General features: G+C 37.0%; 1 protein-coding gene across 1 annotated transcript in view; it reads left to right on the forward strand.

The window, feature by feature from the left end:
- Radx (RPA1 related single stranded DNA binding protein, X-linked) overlaps positions 1–16816 on the forward strand; it is a gene marked incomplete at its 3' end in the record, with an annotated part of 55077 nt that extends 38261 nt beyond the window's left edge. Inside the window, exons 12-13 of the mRNA XM_051179502.1 lie at positions 14632–14922; positions 16649–16816. Of these exons, the coding sequence (XP_051035459.1) occupies positions 14632–14922; positions 16649–16816 (459 nt within the window). The remainder of the gene's footprint in view (positions 1–14631; positions 14923–16648) is intronic.
- Between the last annotated feature and the right edge of the window lie 5242 nt (positions 16817–22058).

Genomic DNA, 22058 nt, shown 5'->3' on the forward strand with positions numbered 1-22058 from the left:
CACTTGATTGCTCTGAACCCTTGTTGACCAGGTTTCTGGCCAAGTCACTTCTAACAGTTTCTGCTTAATGTTTTCTTTAATTAATTAACATCTTTGAGTTTCATACATGAGTACTGTATTTATACTATTTCTACCCTATTCTCCCCTTCTCAAGTGCCCTACCCACAACCTCATAGTATTTAATTATGCACACGTGCACACACACACACACACACACACACACACACACACACAAAATCTGCTGAGTTCATTTGTGTTGCTCATATGTATATGTGGTTAGGGCAGACCATGAAAGGGAGAATCTATCTGCTTTGTTTTGTTTGGTTTGGTTTCCTTGTTACCTCTGGGGTAGGGGGAGCAGGAGCTGTAACACACTCTACACTTTTGTAGAGGGTTATAACGTTTCCTTGTTTCTTGATGCTCTCAGCTACTAATGATAAATGCTTAGGTCCAAACGTCTACATAATTTTATATGTCCTTCTGTACTCGCTGCCTGAGAAGAAAAACAGCTCCATATGAAGAGAGTCCCCTGCTTACTTGATTATGTAGTCAGATAGTTCGTTTATTTAAGAAAAAAAATGTACCTTATATTTTTCTTTTCAGTTTTCAAAATAATGATTCTTATCCTAAGCATCCTCCATAAGTGACCAGTTGTGAGGCAGATTTGTTGCTTTGGTTTGGTTTTGCTTCCTTTGGTGGTTTCTTTCTTTCTTTTTTGTTACCACTATCATTACTAGTGACAGTCTGCCATATTTGGTGGGTCAGGAATTCTTCATTTATGCTTATGCTGTTTGTATGGGTATAATGATATATGTTAGTAGTAGGGGGAGGGTGCCAGAATTTTGCTATTGGTTTTTACAGCATGTTTACAGACTCCCCTTCAACATTCTTTCCCCACATGTGAAATCAGCCATTTCCGCACAGAGCTGTAGTAGTTAGCAATTACAGTCAAGACATAGGTTTCAATATATACTTGTCTACTTGTTATTTCTAAGCATCTGCAATGAGCAGAATCAGAAAAGGTTCTTGATTATTTTATTGATTACTAGGTATTTATTTAGGTAATGTTAAGACAAAAGATTATTTCACATTTATACTTCCAAGATTAAAATAAAAGAAACCTATTCCACTGCAAGAATCCGGGCTCTGTTCTTCCTCTTCCTGTGAGCAGCCTGAGGTGACTTGTGACAATGGCTCCCTGCTCTCTTGACCCAGAAAACCCTATAAAATCATTCAAATCAAGAACTGTAAATCTTTGTGTTTGCTTACCTGTAACTTACTTCCCAGGCCGTCAATGCATATCTGAAAAGCAACCAAGGATAGATCTGCTGGTTAGACCTGAGTTCTCAGTGAGTAAAACCTGAGCATTGGGGGGGGGGTCATATCAAAACCATAATACCAACCACAAATTTAAGAGGCTCAGAACAACATTCTGTTTTTCTTTGCAGTTCTTTTGTTTTTATGGTCACCCTACTAGTAAAGCTTAATAGCTTGTAAAATTCCTTTCTGTGTGCTTCTGTTACAAACTGGATGGACATTTAAGTTTACTTCTTTTGTTTTAATGCTAGGGATTTATTTCTTTAAATATATTTAAATAATAGTTATTTTATTATTTGGTTAATTATTGACATAGTTCCAAAGTCAACTATACCAAAGAATACAAATTTAAAGAACTTTAATTTTCATACATGTTCCCTGTCTCCAATTCTATCACTCTCACCATGGATGATTATTTTAAATTACTTTCATTCTATGTGTATGGGTAGTTTGCCTATGTGTATGTCTGCATCAGATTCTCGGGACTGGAGTTACAGGTATCTGTGAGCTGCTGTGTGGTCCTGGGAACTGATGCTGGGTCCTCTTCAAGAGCAGCATATGCTACTAGCTACTGAGCCACCTCTCCAGTCCACATAGATAACTTTTCATTTATTTAGTAGCATATCTTTCTATTTTTCATAAGATTAGCAAAGGTGTATTTTATATGGTAATTCGAGTAGTGTTCAAACTTAAGATAAAAGAATTCTAGTTTACAATTACCCATCTCAGTTTAAGAAAAACATGAAGTCTGAATATATTTTGTCTCTTTCCCAATATCCTTGGACATGGAGTTATTCACAACCTATGTATGCCAATGTTGCCTGTACTTATTTCATAATAATTTGTTAAGAATGTGTAATTAAAGTAGAAGATTTTTATGTATAATTTTTATTTTAATTTGAAACAAGCTTGTTTTACATATCAATCCCAGTTCCTGCACCCTTCTGTACTTTATTTTTCGCCCAACCAATCCCCATTCCATCTTCTTTCTGCTCCCCAGAGAGGGGAAGGCCTTCATTGGGGAGTCTTAAAAGTCTGTCATGACATTTGGAGCAGGGTCCAGGTACTCCCCCATGTGTCTGGGTTAAGGGAATATCCCTCTATGTGGAATGGGCTCCCAAAACATTCGTATACTAGGAATAAATAATGATCCACTACCAGAGGCCCCACAGATTGCCCAGGCCTCCCAACTAACACCACATTCAGGGAATCTGGGTCGGTCCTTTGCAGGTTTTCCACCTTTCAGATTAGAGTCCATGAGTTCCCCTTTGTTCAGGTCAGCAGTTTCTATGGATGTCTCCTGGTCTTGACCCCTTTCCTCATCGCTTCTCCCTGTCTGCAACTTGATTCTAAGAGTTTGTGTCAGTGTTTAGCTGTGGGTGTCTGCTTCTGCTTACATCACCTATTGGATGAAGGCTCTAGGATGGAATATATGGTAGTCATGAATCTCATTATCATGGAAGGGCATTTAAGGTAGCCTCTCTACTATTGCTTAGATTGTTAGTTGGGGTCATTTTTGTTGATCTCTGGACATTTCCCTAGTGCCAGATTTCTCTTAAAACCCATAATGGCTCCCTCTATTATGGTATCTTAGAGTAGGAGATTTTAATCTGAAATTATTAAGATAAAATATAAAGCATTCTTTTAGGGGAAATTTTCATAAATCTTACATATACCCTTATAATTTCTAATAATACTGTGTGTATGTTTTCATGACTTACTGCTGACAAGCTCAAGTGTGTGTGTGTGTGTGTGTGTGTGTGTGTGTGTGTGTGTGTGTGTGTTTGCTGATGAGCTCAATAATTTAATTATTTCCATGTGGTAAGATACCTCATGGTATTTTGTTTGTGCTGTGGGAATCTTCAGTATGGTTTGTTATTGCGGTAAATAAGGATCAGGATAAACAAATAGGCCGAATAGATGTTTATTCAGGGAGAAATAACTTACAACCTAGACAGATGAACACCAGGAAATTCAACCCGATCCTCTCCTGTCCGAGGCACGCCAGAAAGAGAGAGCGCCTTCCTGGCCCCCTCCGACCTCCTTCCTCAGGTCACCTCCGCCCATTGCTCCACCCCCAATGGGCGTGGTCAGTGCTACAGAAGGACTACCTCACTACAATTCCCCTTTTAGTCTAAAGAAAAGATTTAGGCTTAATACAAAACTATATACAAAACAGTGAATAACAAGTGTGCTCTAAGAAAAGGAGAATCGAGAACAAAATGACCTACATATCTAGTCCTAGGGTGAGGGCATAATGGAGTTTACAATAGAGTTGTCCTAAGCTGGAAAACGTAAGTCTAGTACCTAATATATCTAACTAGGAAGAGAGAATAATAGCTGTGATAGTTTAATCTTCAACCTCATCAAGACCTGAGAAGGAAATTAACAATACTAGAGTAGACAGGAAATGCGGATGGACAACTTCCAAAAGGTGCAGCAAGGACAGAAACAGCAAGCCACCTGAACAGTCACCCTAGGTCTCACAGCGACGTTGGTACACCCAGATTTGGCTAAGGCCAAGAGAACTTGAAAGACCACAACAACAGCAGGGAAATAGAATGGCTGTCTTACCCTGACTTGGCAAGGTCAAGCAGTCTTCTATATTTGTCTCCTGCAAGCACATAGGACTGCATGTCCAAATCAGTGGTCAAGGTGGGGGCAATTCTATGCCCAACAGGCCATTAGCTGAGGCGAGATTGAACTCCAGCAGGAGCAACAACAGTGTCCAACATATTTTCGGGAAAGTGCACGGTGCTGTCAGGAGCAACAGTGTCTCATGTCAATGGAGTACTAATATTAAAACATTTAAATGCCATGTTCTGCATGTCTATGAAGTGATTGAAGATTAAGCATCTATATCTGACTAATCTCATAGGTACAAGAAATGTGAGTGAAGATAATCTGTAATACTCGGGAACTTAGCTAAAAAGACTGATTAAAACTTTCCTGAGTAAAGCAGGAACAAATACTTAAACAATATAACTATTTACATATACCTACATGTAAATCCCTAAAATAGAGGTAGAGTATAAGTGTCAAGACAAGAGGTGGAACTATAAAGGGCAGCAAGATAAATATCCCAAATTGTATCAATATACAAAATGTCTTGAATACAGGAAAAGTATACATACATAGAATATGGTAAAAAATAATGTGCATAAAATATTATAAGTGGAAACATTTAACACAATATAACAAAATATAAACTTAATTTTACATAGCTTACCACATAAGAATACACAACAATGTAAGCTGTAAAATACTATCTCATTCTTACTCAAATTCTCAAGAAAATAGGCTAATCTACCTATATCCCATCTAAACCATACCTTTACCAACCATTCCCTATTCCTGTCTAAAAGATAAACCTGAGTGTAAGCAACACCCAATCCCAAATAACTAAAACCAACCCAAAGACGATGACTATTATCCCAAAATTCCAAGGGTAGGGAAAGGGGGCGTAGTCATATTAAGATTACTTCCTGCTGAAATGGGACGATGATTGCTCCAATGGATCCTGTAGGAAGAAAATTTTTAGCAACCAAATTTCTCAACAGAACTGGCTGTGACATATGTAGTTAGTCACTGTGTGGCAGAAAATTCTTGACTGTAGTTCTATTTGAAACTGGCCAGGGTGTAATAAAAAGGTGCACCATTACAGCTAGCTAGTCATGAGTTGTCTCGAGCAAAACAGTCTCAAACCGGTTTTAGGGTGATGTTTGTAGTTCCGATGCATCAGGTTGAGTCAAGTGGAAACGATGATGTGGGGCCCCATCTTCTTTCCGGAAAGTTCAAAGACTGCTGTTAGGAATCGTTATTATTTCTTGTGGAAAAGTTACACATCAATATTAAAGTAAAATTTTCAAGTTTTAAGGTATGCATTAGGGAAAGACAACAATAAGCATTAAAAGTATGAGAAAATTAGGATTTCAGAGAGAAAATTGCATAAGATATGAGTCCCCAGATTTTGTTTTCTTCTGCCTTACACCAATTGGCTTCTTGATTTAAGGCAGAAACCATGAATTTAATCTTAACAACATGCTTGAATTTAGAGAAGGAAAGCCAAATCCAACTCCAAAGCCAGCATTGGTTTACAAAATTTGGGACTTCAGGAATACTAGATAGTAGAGAGAAATAGATTTCTATATAGAAATAGTTTACTACAATTAAATTTTTTTTTACCATATATCAGATTCTGCTTCCTTAAGTGATTGTTTCTGAAGAGCTGTCTTCTCTTCTGTAGGCACCTACATGTTCATTGTCTTTTGGCTGTTTGATGATAGGTTTTCTCTGTTTTCCTGTAAAAACAAGAACAGAACACTTCCCCCTACCTTTGAGAGGCCTCCGCACACCTCATAGGACCTAGTTTGTGGATGACTTGTCATTTCTCTTCATTAAGATGTTTCTCTTGTTCAACTCGGATCTTGATTAACTTAGATGGTATCCATAGTTTTTCTTCTCCTGTAGATACAAATGCAAAACCCCTACCCCAACGTAACACATATCCTGCTTTCCATTCTGAGGTCAGTACATCCTTGAAATACACTGGCTGATTTAGTTCAGAAGTTTTTTCTATTGTCCAGTGTCTTTCTGCAGCTGTTTTTCCTTTTTCATCAGCATTAAGAAAGTTTAATGTTAATAAAGCATTATGTAATCTGCATTTGGGTGTTTTGGTTCCTCCTGCCTGTTTATGGAGCATTTCTTTTAAAGTACGATTGGATCTCTCAACCACTGCTTGTCCTGTAGGATTATGTGGTATACCAGTTATGTGCTTTATCTTGTAATACTCAAAAAACTCTTTCAATTTGCTGGAGACATATGCTGGAGCATTGTCAGTTTTTATTTGTGCAGGTATGCCCATAATGGCCATTACCTCTAAAAGGTGCGTTATAACAGAATCAGCCTTTTCAGAGCTCAGAGCAGTAGCCCACTGAAACCCTGAAAATGTATCTATAGTGTGATGTACATATTTTAATTTTCCAAATTCTGCAAAATGAAACACATCCATTTGCCATATTTCATTCCTATTTATACCTTTAGGGTTACTGCCTGGTGGTAAAGGAGTTTGGTTATAGAATGAGCAAGTAGGACATTTCCTTACTATTTCCTTGGCTTGTTCCCAAGTGATAGAAAAATCCTTTTTTAAACCTTTGCTGTTCACGTGGTGTTTCTTATGAAACTCTGAGGCTTCTAGCACACTTCCTATCAATAAATGATCAATTTCATCATTGCCTTGTGCTAGAGGACCTGGCAGACCCGTATGGGATCTGATGTGTGTTATATATATAGGATGAGTCCTCTTTCTGATAGTATCTTGTAACTGTATAAACAATGAAGTTAATTCTGTATTGTCAGGAATAAATTCTGCAGTCTCAATGTGTAAAACGACTCTCTCTGCGTATTGAGAGTCAGTAACTATATTTAGGGGTTCTTTAAAATCCATAAGTACCATGAGAATGGCATACAATTCTGCCTTTTGTACAGAATTGTAAGGGCTTTGAACCACTTTGCTAATTTTTCCTGATTTATATCCTGCCTTACCTGATTTATTTGCATCAGTGTAGAATGTATGAACTCCAGAAATAGGTGTTTTTCTTACAATGCGTGGAAGAATCCAAATCGTTTTCTTTATGAATTTGATTCTCTCAGTTTTGGGATAGTTGTTGCTAATTGTTCCCAAAAAGTTACTGCAAGCTCTCTGCCAATATTCGTTATCTTTCCATAAGGAAGAAATTTCCTCATTAGTTAAAAAGTACTATAATTTCTGCTGGGTCCCTTCCTATTAGCTGACGAAGTCTTAATTTACCTTTTATAATCAAGTCAGAGATCTTTTATATATATGTTTTTAGTTTTTTATTCTGTTTATGTGGTAGGAATATCCATTCTAATATGATATCTTCTCTCTGCATCAAAATCCCTGAAGGATATTCTCTAGATGGTAATATAACCAGAATACAGTCTAGGTTTGGATCCACACGGTCCACATGTGCTTCTAGTATCCTCTTTTCTACCCATTCTAATTCCTTCTCAGCTTCAGCTGATAGTATTCGTGGACTATTCAAGTCCTTATCTCCTTTTAGGGCCATTTTCAAGTTTTTCAAATCATGCCTTCTACTCCAATTATGGTTTGCAGTTGAGAAATCTCTCCTAGTAATTTTGAAGATCATTAAGAGTCTGGTAGCGATCTCTTCTGATCTGTACTTTTTGTGGTCTAATTTTCTGTAGACCTATTTTATATCCTAAATAGTTGATAGACTCTCCTTTTTGTATTTTTTCAGGTGCAATTTGTAATCCCCAGCGAGGTAAAACTTCCTTTACTTTCTCAAACATTTTTTCTAATATTTCTCCTTTAGAGTCAGCTAACAATATATCATCCATGTAATGATAGATTATGGATTGTGGAAACTGTTTACGAATTATTTCTAACGGTTTTTGTACGAAATATTGGCACAGGGTGGGGCTATTTAGCATTCCCTGTGGCAAAACCTTCCATTGATATCTCTTCACCGGTTGAGAATTATTATAATTAGGTACCGTGAAGGCAAATTTCTCTTTGTCTTGTTCTTGTAAAGGTATAGTGAAGAAGCAATCCTTTAAATCAATAACTATAATAGGCCATTCTTTGGGTATCAAAGAAGGCAAGGGCATTCCAGGCTGTAGAGAGCCCATTGGCTGGATAACTTTATTGATGGCTCTCAGGTCTGTAAGCATTCTCCATTTACCAGATTTCTTTTTGATCACAAATACAGGAGAATTCCAAGGGCTGGTTGATTCCTCAATATGTCCAGCATTTAGCTGTTCCTGAACCAGGCTTTCTAAAGCTTCTAACTTCTCAGAGGTCATAGGCCATTGTCCTACCCAGACAGGTTCCTCTGTTAGCCATTTTAAAGGTAGGGCTTTTGGTTCCTCTGTTTGTTCAGCATTTGTATTTTGTTTTTGTACTGCCTGGATATTTGGTCTCTGTCTTGTATAGTACTTAACAGTATTCTTTCCACAATCATGAGGTCGTCTATGGTTCCTATCTAATACAGGAGGAATGTTAATCTGTGTATTCCATTGCTGTAATAGATCACGACCCCATAAATTTATCACTACATCAGCCACATATGGTCTCAACCTCCCTCTCTGTCCTTCTGGTCCTATACAGTCAATCCATCTCGTGCTTTGTTTTACCTGAGCCAGGGTTCCAATCCCTAAGAATTGAACATTTACCTCATGCAGGGGCCATCTTTGAGGCCAAGATTTATTAGATATGATAGTTACATCAGCTCCTGTGTCCAGGAGACCCTCAAACAGTCTATTATTCATCTTAACTATCAATCTAGGCCTATGACTATTTATAGCAGTTTGCCAAAATATACGTTTTTCATTTCCTTCTGTCATGTTTGATTCAACTTCTGTCACTAATTCGTCATCCAGAGCAGTATGAGTTTTTATAATAGGCACAGAATTTTCTAATTGTCCTGTGGGAGATTGTCTTCCACTGTGACTGGGAATGTTCGAACCACCTGTGACGTGGGGGCCTTCGAGAGGCCCCCCAAGGAGTTTCCCGATGGTAAAGGGTTTCCTTGCTTGTCTCTGGTCAATCTACACTCATTTGTCCAGTGTCTGCCTTTGCCACACCTTCTACATAACCCAGAAGGCTGAGGCCTTCTGTTTTCATTCCTGGGGGTGTTATTTCTAGGGAAGCTTTGCCTACAATTTCTTTTTAGATGTCCTATCTTACCACAGTTATAACATCTGACATGTTGATATCTCTTCAAACCTTTGGGGATGGCTTCTCCTACCCAAGCTTCTAAGTCACCATAGTAAGGAACTCTGTTATCTTGATATCTTCTCTGACCTTTAGATATGGCTTCTCCTATCCATGCTTCAGTCTTATTGTCATTATACTCAATGTTGCCTGTATATAGGACCCATTCATGCAAGGGTGCTGATCGCATTTTTAAAGGCCAAAGCACCTGTTTGCATTGAGGATTCGCATTCGCATAAGCTAAAGATTCTATGAGTATTCGCCTAGCATCTATGTCTGCTATCTCTAATTGTACTGCCCTAGATAATCTTTCTAGAAAGATACTAAAACGTTCTCTAGGTCCTTGCTTTATCTTAGTATAGGGTTCTATCCTCTCTCCTAATTCATGAACCTTATCCCAAGCATTCAAAGCTGCTGTACTGCATAGAGACAAGATGTGTTCATCATAGGCAGCTTGGGTTTCTGGGTCAGCATAGAGACCCTCACCAAGAATTTTATCTTGGGGAGCTTTATAACCTTTCTTTAAGCCCTGAAGTTCAAGAGCTTTTGCTTCCTCTCTCCATAAAGCCCTCCATTCTATTTGAGAGGAGCTTTCAAGGACAGCTGATATTAATTGATCCCAATCCTTAGGGGTTACCTTGTTATTCCATGCACATGATTCTACTAATTGCTTCACATAAGGTGAGTGCATGCCATAAGAGACTACTGCTTCCTTTATACCTTTTAAATCTTTCATACGTATTGGTTCCCACTGATATGCAACGACATCTTTTGGATGTTTCTTCGTTGCTGGCTTTTCATGAATAGATACAGGGAAAGCTCCCCTGACCCTAAATGGTGTGGAAAATTTTAAATCTTTTTCATGCCCTGTTACCTGTAGTTCTTATTCTGATGTATCAGACTGAAGGTCTTCTAAAGCCTGAAATCTATTCACCATTGTTTCTATGAGTGTCAGAACTTCTTGAATCAAATAACTTTCTAGAGACTTCATTGCATCAGTCAGTTTCTTACTTTCTCCAACTACAAATGATTCCATGTTTTTAATCTTATCATCCTTAGATATTATCTGAATGGCGTGTAAACTGCCTTCCAGAAACAATGTTCTATCTGCTAGCTTGCCATTATCCTCAGACATGGAAGAGATTCTGTCATCTAGTCTTTCTATCTGATGTTCCAGTTTTTTAAACTTATTAGTAGCTTCCTCCGACCAGGAGTGGGCTGTGTCTGCTAGTTTGTTAATGCATTGCATTGTTTCTGTTCTGGTTATTGAGGTATCTGACATGAAACAAATTATACCTTTCAGCTCGCCAACGCCATCTTCAATATTCTGAACCTTTCTTTCTATATTTTCTATGCTTTGAATTCTACCATTTTCAATGTTTCGAATCTTTGTCTCTATGTTTTGAATTCTATCATTTTCAATGTTTCGAATCTTTGTTACTAAGTCTCCCATGGTTTGTACAAGTTCCTTATTGTTTGCTGTAATCTCAAACCATTTCTTTAAGAATATCATGTTAATGATGAAACCCATTGCTATTACAAAATAAAGTATATATTGGTCCAGTCATAAGTTTCTTCTGCTAAAATCCCTTCTACATATGAAGTAAAATAATTCCTAAAGTTCTGCATAGTAAAATTATCTGCCATAGTTATGGAACAATTTATCTCAGATTTTATATCAGCTTAAATTGCAAAGGATGTTACAATTACCTTAGGTGTAATTCTGCTGTCCTGGAACTTTGATGCTTTTAGTTGTATATCTCAGCTTGTGGTAGCTACGCCTGGAGGTGTGTCACCAAATAGCACCTAGCCGCCGAGGCTCGTCTGATCCTGGTTCCTGTAAAAAGTTCTTAACAAACTATGGCAAGCAGAATTTTGTTAAAAGGGGACTTTTGGAGTTACTTGTAACACAAGACGAAACGCGTGCAAGCCGGGCGGGTGCCGCTGGGCAGGTGCCGCTGGGTGGGTGCCGCCAAGAGGCTCTGCGCAAATGCAAAGTCCCGGGCAGAAATGGGCAAAAAATGTTAAGCGATAAGTGCCTTCTCAGTTCTGCTTTAGCGACAAAGATCTCCTTTGCAGTAAGGAAGAGGCAAATGTCCCAAAGCTGTGGTGAGTCCACCTGGTTAAACCCTGCCCGTTGGGGAAGGTGGGGGAGGGGGGCGGCTTCTGCCGCCTGGGGGCAAACCCAGGTAAATCCCGCTTCTGACACCAGATATTGCGGTAAATAAGGATCAGGATAAACAAATAGGCCGAATAGATGTTTATTCAGGGAGAAATAACTTACAACCTAGACAGATGAACACCAGGAAATTCAACCCGATCCTCTCCTGTCCGAGGCATGCCAGAAAGAGAGAGCGCCTTCCTGGCCCCCTCCGACCTCCTTCCTCAGGTCACCTCCGCCCATCGCTCCACCCCCCAATGGGCGTGGTCAGTACTACAGAAGGACTACCTCACTACAGTTTGTGTCATTGAGTAGTTATTTGTTGCTTGCTGCTGTTCATCTGTTTCTTTTATACAATGTCTCACTAACATAGCCTACCTGTGTTTCTAAGTCACAATTCTCATGGCTCTGCTTTCAGTTTTTTACATGCTAAGATTATAGGCTTGTGCCACTATACTCAACTACTTTCTGCTGTTTTGTTAGCTTAAATAAAAGGGTTTTATTTATAGGAAATTAAAAAATAAAATTTGTTCTCAGCCTTCTGTTTAAGCCTGTTTACTTGTATTGGAGTATATTCCTTTCTTTTCATGTGTGGGTTATTTGTTTATCCATTTTAATATCAATCATCATCATAGGAACATTTATCAGCTTGATATGAATTTAAAATAACTCTTGTGGCACTGTAGTGTTTTAGGTTCCTGATTGATAGAACTATGTGTTCCGTTTCTGTACGTTCCCTTTTGATGCTATCTTTGAACATGGCTACTCTTAAGAAACCATGCACTGTGGTTGGTTTATGGATTTGGATAAAGGATAAAATCCGAAATGCCAAGAGTGGTATATTAACCATGGTGAAGCCTTCTTGCTCTGTCTCATCAAGGTTTCTTATGCTAGAACAGGAATCAACAGCATGACAAACAATTGCAAAAAAGCAACTTGGCAAACTTGGTTAACTTCAAAGTTCAGTTGCACAGAACTTGTGTTAGTTAGTAGAACTGGCAACATGAGAGCCTTTTGTTGTTTTTGTTGTTGTTTTTCATGACAGGGTTTCTCTGTGTAGTATTGTATACCAGGCTGGCCTCCAACTCACAAAGATCCACCTGCCTCTGCCTCCCAAGTGCTGAGATTAAAGGCATGCAACACCACCACCTGGCTCGAGTCTTATTTGTAAATCTATTTATTTTTTTCTTTTGTTCTGATTTTGGCATGGATGTTTCTTTACTCCCCAAGGTGTGATACTCAATCAAAATATTAGTTGTACCAAATTCCTTAGCACAATAGGTACACAATAATTGTTGAACAAATGTCATAATGTATAAGGGACAACTTATATTCTCCTTTAGAAACTAAATGTACAAGTTTCATTGTACATAATAATAAATTGACTTCTTAGTGGCAAATAGTCTAGAGAAATGGCTCATGCAACAAGGCATTTGTCCTGCAAGTCTGACAAGCTGAGCTCAGATCTCAAGCACCCACTTAAAAAAACCAAGGAGAGAAGCACATACCTGTAATTTCACTGCAATAGAGACAGAAACATGCAGATACCTGGAGGTTGCCGGCCAGCCAGCCTAGGCAATCAGTAACTTTCAGGTTCAGTTAAAGAATCTGCCTCAAAAAATAAGGTGAAGAGCAGTGTAAGAAAATACTCAACATAACCTCTGGCCCTCTGTACACATATACTGTATGAACTCATGCATATATTGCACACAAAATAATTAAAATAAAAAATAAAGACTAAGAGTAAAGACTTCCTTTTAACATTTGATTGTGTGTGTGTGTGTGTGTGTGTGTGTGTGTGTGTGTGTGTGTGTGTGTGTATAGCATAGCTCACATGTAGAGGTCAACGGATAATTTTTGAGAGTTGTCTCTTCCCACCATGTTGAGTCCTGGGGTATTGAACTATTGAACTTAGGTTGTCAGGCTAGCAGCAACCACCCTTACCAGCAGAGCCATTTTAACAGCCCAAGTAGTGAGATCTTTAATCTCAATTGATTTTCCTCCTCCTTTATCATACATTATTTGTGTCTGGGAGGAGTATAATACACACTAAATGTAAAATTTGTTTGTAAGATAAATTTTTTTCTTATTTTACATAATTGATCCCAGTTCCCTCACTCTCCCTTCCTCCTTCCCATGTCCCCCGACCACCCTCCCATCCCATATTTGAGAAGAAAAAGTTGTAGTTTGTTCAAATCACTTTTAGAAGAAATGAACAGTTTTATTTTAGGTTTGATTTCCACCAATAATGAGTGTTTCCATAGTTACTTGGGTGTGGCACATACCTGCAACCACAGACCTCAGGAACCCAAGGCAGAATGTTCAGAGAGGTTCAGCGCAAGCTTTAGTTGCGTATTGAGTTAATAGCCTGGACTATGTGAGACTCTCTATAAAATACAAACTATTCTAGTGTGCTTCTCTGTTGCTGAGATAAAAAACTAACCAAAAGCAACTTATGGGACAAAAGAATTCATTTGGCTTACATGTGAGAGACCATCTTGGAGGGAAGCCAAAGGCAGGAACCAGAAAGTGGGAACTGAAGCAGAGAGCATAAAGGAATGCTGCTTTGGGGCTTGCTAAGCTAACTCACAGCCTAGGAATGGATTCAGGCTACAGTGATAACTACAGTAGCCTGAACCATCACATTAATTATTAGGCATGGTAATTTCTCATAGATATGGCTGCAGAGAAGTCTGATCTGGGCAGTCTCCCACTTGAGATGCCCTCAAATGATGCTGGGCTGTATCAACTTGACAGTTGAAGCTATTGACACAAACAAGTTAATGAATATTATCATTGTAAAGAATTTGATTTCTCTAAGGTTGCATTACATAAAATAAAGGGAACATTTTATTCAAGAGCATTTGAAAAACATAGCAATATTATAAAGAAAATTATTTAAAATGTACATAATTCCAACAAATGAGAAAACTGCATCATTCATTATTTTGGAGGAAAATTTATTTAGAAAACAAATTTAGTTCTTTCTGGAAATTTTTTCAAAACTTTTGCACATTTTTAAAAGATGAATATATTTTATGTATATGGGTGTTTTGCTTGTATGTTTGTCGTTTGCAACACACATGTGCCTGGTGCTTGCATAGGTCAGAAGAAGGTGCTGGATCCCCAGGAACTGGAGTTGTGGACAGTTGTGAGCCACTATGTGAGTGTTGGGGATTGAACCAAGGTCGTCTGCAAAAACTAGTGCTCTTAACCACTGAGCCATAACTCCAGACTCATCTATCCTAACTTTAATAAGAATTATCTTTTAGATAGTCAAATTTCATTTTAAAGCTACTTAACTCTCCCTCACTAATCTATATTCTTTAATTTAGTGAATGCCTTGGTTTAGCTAGTTTATGGGCCCATTGTGCCTATCTCATTGTGTTTTGAACAGGCCGTGAAAGTTCAAGTTCTAGTGCCTCAGGGAAGTCCAGAAGATCCATGTATGATAGATGGGAGAGTCAGCTGTGGAGAGATAAGAAGTTCAGCTTGAGAGACCACCTCCACTACAGTCATGTATATCCTGAAAGTATTCCTCGCAAATTTGTTCTGGAGCATGGAAAGTTTCTCGCCCAGCAGTATAATTCTCAGCCATCAAAATACACACCTCCTGAAGAAAGGCCACCCAAACTTGATGAATTTCAGAGTGCCCGAAGCCTTGGACATTTTGAAGTAACCATCCTAGGTAGGTGAACTACTTTTCTATTATTCTTGAATACTATTAATTTAATGTTTTTCCTTGTATTTATTTGTTTATTTACTTATAATTTGATGTATTTATTAAATATAGTGAGAAGTTAAAAAACAGAAGCACCCCCACCCATACAGAAGTCCAATGGGGGAGATTCTGTTTGGCTCAGACTAAATGAGAGAAGCTCTAATTCTGAAATTAAGTTCAGATTGTTGGCTTCTCAACACTACCAAGTCTTTAGAAATTTGGGGGAGGGGGATATGAGAATGAGAACTAATAGAGCTTTCCTTTACCCATGATGGATAGGGCTACTCTTTGTTGATCTAATGTATTAGTACGAAGGGCCCTAATTTTTACCAGTGTTATTTTTCATCATTATTCCCTACTGCCCCTTCTTTCCTATTTCCTCACATGTACATATGCATACATGGAGTACAAGGTATAAATAGTGAAGGATAATGAGAGATCACTAGACTCTGGTGCTTGATCTCGTCAGGTACTTTATCAAACTTATTCTCATATCTAGGAAACAAAACCCAGGCCAAGATCTCCCATATGTCACATAAAGTAACACCAGAATCAAAGAGTCATAAAGAAACACAGACACTGAATGTTTTTCCTCCTTTAATGTGCTACAGATTGATTGAAGCAGATTGACTGTAAGTCTCAGCTGACTCATATGTAATTGTCACTTCTTATTAGCTTTGGCTATGAGTCAGCTAAAAGCAAGAATAGGGTATAAAGAACACAAATTTGTCATTCTGCTCACCAGATTGAGTCAATGTTAGAACTGTTCTATTTTTATATAAATGTTATCTTACCTCTTTTCAAGGATGCTTTAGAGATGAAAGATGAGACCTTTATGAATTTTAAAGGAAGGATAGAATGTAGGTGTAACTAGGTTTGTAAAGATAACCAATTTACTACCATTTGACAATAATTTTTCCCTGAACTTCTGGCATGGAGAAAGAATAGTCTTTTATTTATTTGACTGAATATTCAATTTTAGAGCTAACAAAAAGTTATATGGTTTGAAGTCTCAGGCTGGGCAGAAAGCAGGCCAGGAATAAACACAGAATCCCCCAGTCTCAACCACTCTTGTTCCAGAGAAAACAAATATTAAATATTGGAATATTCTTTAATTCAAACAAATTTTAAGTATAAGTATACCATATAAAGTTATTATATTATTAACACATTGGCAAATGAGCTTTATCTTCATCCATAACCTTCTAATTTACACAATCACCTATAACAATGAGGCATATGTAAATAAATCTCACAAATTAGTACTTTTTTTGTTTGTTTTTTCGAGGAAGAGTTTCTCTATATTGCTTTGGAGCCTGCCCTGGAACTAGCTCTGTAGACCAGGCTAGCCTTGAACTCAGAGATCTGCCTGCCTCTGCTTCCTAAGTGCTGGGATTAAAGGTGCGCACTGCCAATCCCCCCTCCCAGCAAAAATTAGTATATTTTAACATGTTATTTTATAACCCATAAATTCTGCTCTTTAATGGTTTAACTTAATACAGAGATAAAATGTGTATAGGTGTGAGAAGGTGCAGCCTATCAAAATAAATTTAAGTTTAGTTCCCAGTGTGTAAACTGGTTTTTTACAGGTCTCGGACCTTTAAGCACACATTAGGATCAACCCAGGAAACTGAAAGTAGCAAAATATGCTAAGTTGCTGAACATTTAATAATGTGTATTCTTTCATTCACAGGTTTGAACCATGAGATTGCAATTGATGTTGCATTCCTACCTATGTATTCTCCAGAAGATATCCATACATCTCAAATAGACACATTTTTGACCTGCATGAATTACAGTTGTGTGTACCCACAAGAAGCATCTGGCAGTGGAAGATTGCCAGATCGCAAGGCAGTTGCAGGTGACTGTTGTTTTTATTCAGAAAAAAATACTATAAATGATTCTAACCTTTTCTCAATGGCAGAAATATTATTATTTAAACTACTATAGTCTTACTCATTAGCTAAGATTTAAATGTGAGTGTGTCTTTTAAATAAATTAAGTAGCTTGTTTCCATTCCAGTGAGCCATAAAGGACATTTTTTACAATTATGACTACTTCATCAATATGACAGGGTATGCACATGAAGCAGTGAAATCATCCCCTTTGTCTTCTATACCTTTGCTGTATAATTGCCTCAAATTATAATATGTTAGTAATGTACTACAGTATAATTGTTTTCTCATAAATGTTTGGTTATTCAAGGGCTTTTCATTCCACTCCTTCAGGACTTCTAAGACTATATATGATGCCAATAGTGAAACTCTTCAGCTGTTCATGTTGCTTCACACAATACTAAGTTTTCCATTCTATACCTATACTCTTAGCACTGCAATTATAGTTGTCTTGTTTATTTTGATGTTAGAGCACATGGTAAAGCTTCTAGTCATTTTCACTGAGCTCAACAAGATAATACATTTGAAAGAGCATTTAAGAAAGCCATTTATTACAAGTTTCTCTTGGGTCTCTCCAAGCTGATGAAACTCTAGAATTTCTGTTGATTTAGTGCATGTCTTATGCGCTCTACATGATGGTGACATAACGTGACATTCCTGGTTGTGCAAACTGAATTGAGTATCTAAATTTATGAGATTTGTTTATTTTTTTCTGTTTTAGATTGCAATATCACTTCCTATATTACAACCCCCTTGGCTTTCCTAACAATTGTATTCATATTCTCTCATATCTACTCTGTTACATGCCTTCTGGTATATGCATATACAGTAATTGATAGCCAGATTATAGGTCAGAGTTCCCACTTATCTGCTCATTGCTAGTGCCAGTATTCTTCCAGTCATCATTAGCATGGTCACATGAAAAGTACCTGGTACCAGTCTGCTAAGTAGTTAATATTTGGACATGAAGGACACAGGTCACTGGAGGAGAAAGGTGAAGTGGTAACTAAAAGCAAAGTGATTCATTGTGAGTGGAATATCACATCTTTTATGATTCAGCAGTAATAATGATAGTGTTGATGTAATTCTGTGCTGATTCGTGTGCCTGGCCTTTTGACTAATCCTCATAGAGAGTCTGTCAAAGTGAATACTGCTCCTATTTACAGGTAGACACACTGAAATTTAGTGTCTTGTCTGCATGAATTACAGAGCTAGGATTTGAATCTGAATGTTTGCCCAATTCCAAACTTTTCCATTCTGTTTACAATTCTAGCATGCAAGATCATAATAGGCTTGGTGATATGAAACAGTGGCTCATGGGATAACACTGATGTCATTTTTAAAACAATATAAGCTAATTTTTAAATCACAAAAGCTATGAGATGTATTAATAATTTAAAATTTCTAACAGTTGCATAAAAATCCTGTGTAAAAGTGAAAGTTCCCCTTCTTTTCTTCCCAGGTCCAGCCTTTTTCACTTATTTACCATATGTTTACTAATTGCAATTTTCTGTCAAATAAATGCACATAAGTCAATTCTATAGAAATTGCCCAAGTACACCTTGGACAATTTGCATATCTGTATAGCAAGAGTTACCCCATTCTTTTCAGAAACAACAAAATGGTATGTCTGTACCAAATTTGCTTTAATGATCCCCTACTGAAGAGTGTGTGAGATTGATTCCAACCAAGAATGTTATGTATAAATTAGTGATTTGTTTGTTTATTTTTTGTCTTTTCTAGGAACTTCACTGCTAGCATGCTTTACATTTTCCTATGAGTAGTATTTATCTTATTATTAACTTCTGGGTTGTCTTTTCACATTGAAAAATGTATTCTTCGTTATATCCTAAAAAAACTTTTACCCAGTTTGACATTTATTAATAGGGAGGCATGCTTTGGTATTTAAGTAATTTTATTCTTAAGTACTCAACTTTATCATGATTTATTTGTGTCATATTCAAAGGCACCACTAATTAAAAACTATAAAAATTCCCTCTTGTCCCAGGGAGAAGGCTCAGTCAGTAAAGTGCTTCCTTGTGAAAACATAAGGACCTGAGTTCAGATCCCTACCATCCATGTAAAATCTGGGCTTGGTGACAGAGGCAGAGTTAGGCAGATCCCTGGGTGCTTGGAGGCCAGCCAGCATAAATATTCAGCAAGTATCAGACCCCAGTGAGAAATCCCCAAACTGGAATGACACCTAAGATTTATTGATGGCTTCCACATACACAAGCACACACATTTACATACATATACCCAAACTATTGTTTTGGAGGTATTTTTATATAGTATTCTTTTGCCTCAATATATATTTTTATTCCTTTTTATGGCTGAATGATTTCTCATTATATTATACATCACATTTTGATTATTTATTCATCTGTTAAACTTTTAGAAATTTAGCTCATTTACAACTTTGGATAGTATAAATAATCCAGCTATGAACATTTGTATACAAGCATGTCTTTGGACCCATGATTTCAGTTCTTCTGGTACATATAAATACCTAGAAATAGAATTACTGAATTATATTGTGTTTTTTGTTGTTGTTGTTGTTGTTTTTGTTTTTCAAGACAGAGTTTCTCTGTATTGCTTCGGAGCCTGTGCTGGAACTACCTCTGTAGACCAGGCTGACCTTGGAACTTAACAGAGATCTGCCTGCCTCTGCCTCCCCGAGTGCTGGGATTAAAGGCATGGCCCACCACTGCCCAGCTATATTATGTTCTTATGTGTAAGTTTTTGAGGAACAGCCAAACTATTTTCTGTAGCCACTACACTATTCAGCATATCCCACCAGCAATGTATGACAGTTCTAGTTTCTCCACAGGCTAACCAATATTTGTTAATTTCTGATTTTAATTTTAAATAATTACACATTCATTTTTAAATTTCATGTGTGTGTGCATGCCTTGTGTGTATATGCACAAATACACACTATATCATACACATACATGTCATGCAGTACATGTGGAGGTCAGAGGACATCTTGTAAGAGTTGAAGAGTCCTTCAACTCTGTGGATTCCAGTGATCAAACTCAAGAGCTCAGACTTCCCCCATGTGTCCTTATCCTTGGGAAATCTTGAAGTCCCTGTTTTATGTTGTTCTTTGTTTTGTTTTGTTTTGTTTTGTTTACAGCTATAATAATGGATAGGAGGTGATGTTCTTGAGGGTTTGTTTCTGCATTTCTACTAATTACTAATGATTTGAGCATCTTTTCATGTACATATAGGCCACATGTATGTCTTTGGAGAACTTTCTATTCACGTTGCTTTTAGTTCTTTTCATTTTTAGTGGGATAAATTGTCATTAATGTGGCTTTGTCTTTACAGTTTAAATTTTTTAATCCATTTAGAATTAATTAATGTGGAGGATGAAATAGGTATCTAGCTCTTTATAATTTTACAAATGATTAACCAATTACCACAAATCATTTAACAAAAGTTACTAATATGAAATCCTTTTTGATATTATTTTAATCAAGGATATACATATATGTATATATACATGCATGAAAGTATTATGTTAATGTATCCATTGAACAACAAGTTCATAACAATAGCATAATTCAGAAGAATTTTTGCATATTTAGAAAATACTTTATTGTTGAGTGATATTTTGTTTTTCGTCTGACAAGTAAAGCTTGCCTGGAAATCAGAGGGTGAAAGTAGTCACTAGTTAACCATAGAGGTCTGGAGGTCTGTACAGACAGGAGATAGGAAGTGGTAAGGCAAGACATAGACAGGACCTCAAACCTTTTCGTCTGAGATTTCATAGAGGTAAGAACTCCAGTGGCTGGCTGCTCTGCTTCTCTGAACTTTCAGCTAATATGTGACTCATATTTTATTATTAAGAGACTCATATTTTATTATTAAGACTAGTTAGGATCCTGAATCACTTTATTCTCTCTGTAATAAGGGTTTCCCATATTGATTTCAGAGATGAGAATTACTGCACTGTATTATGTGGTATAGATACAAGGCAGCTCTAAAGCCACAGTGGCTGAACAAGATTACAGTTTCTTTCTTGCTCAAGTATAATGCAATCAGTCAGCAACTCCCTTCTCCTGGACCTAGCTTGTCTCCTTGTTGCTAACCCAGCAGGATAAAGTGAGTTGTCAAGGCAAATGAAGAGATGGAAGACAAAATCATTTTATTTGCCTGAACTATTACATGATACCAGAAAACTACATAGAGACCAGGATACTTTCTCTTCTGTGGCCAACAATAAGAAGTACTGGGAACACAGAATGGTTCCTCTATCACATTCCCTTTATAAATTTTCCTAAAATATGTAATTCTAACAACTATATGCAAGTTTACCAAAGCTCATTTTATATAAGTAAAAAATTTATAGTATCTTTTCCAAGACTTCTATGGCATAATTAGTATTTTAATTTTATAATAGAAGGATCTTCTTAAATAAAAGTAATGCTAATGTATTAGCATTTTCTGCATGTTGACCATCATTGTAAGAGCTTCAAATGTATTTCATCCTCAAGAGAGTCTATGATGTAGGTACTTGATAAGCAAATTGGATAGTAAATTGTCAGTTACTCAAAGTGTATCATAATTAATACAGTCAGCCAGAGAGAAGTTTTCAGTTTTATGTTATGGATGGTGTATAAGTCAATTTTAAAAGTCACTATATTGTATGTTTTGGTTGCTTCAGTTAGCATCAAATATGAAGATCTTGAAAATTTTCAAAGTATTTGGTTATTATCTTCACACCTAAAGAAGATAATTATGTAGTATTAGCAACTGTTAGTAATATCCATTGTACTTTACTAGATTTGCACAAGTTTCCATCATTCATTAGGATTTCCCCCCTTTGGGTTTTTTTTAAATGTGTTTAGTAGAGGAAAATCTACTGTGAAGTTACTGAATCCTGAGGTCCCATGCATCCTATCAAAGGCTCTTTTAATACTCATAAGCATTTTGTATGCTTTCATTAAGCCGAAAGAAAATCAAAGACTCTGGACTTGAATGCAATTTTATCTCTAGAATAAGAAGTGAAAAGAATATACCATGATGCCATACTGTGTGGATTAAATCATCATGTAACTTTAATTGTTAGTCCTTATTGTTATTATTTTGTATTTAAAACAAAGTTCTGGTCACATTGTCACTGAACTCTATTATCCATTAGCTTAATAGTGGTTGCCTAGTGTTTTGACAGCTTCCTTAAAATATGAGTGCCAAGAATTG

The sequence above is a fragment of the Phodopus roborovskii genome, unplaced genomic scaffold (assembly GCF_943737965.1).
Source record: "Phodopus roborovskii unplaced genomic scaffold, PHOROB, whole genome shotgun sequence".
NCBI classification, from domain to species: domain Eukaryota; kingdom Metazoa; phylum Chordata; class Mammalia; order Rodentia; family Cricetidae; genus Phodopus; species Phodopus roborovskii.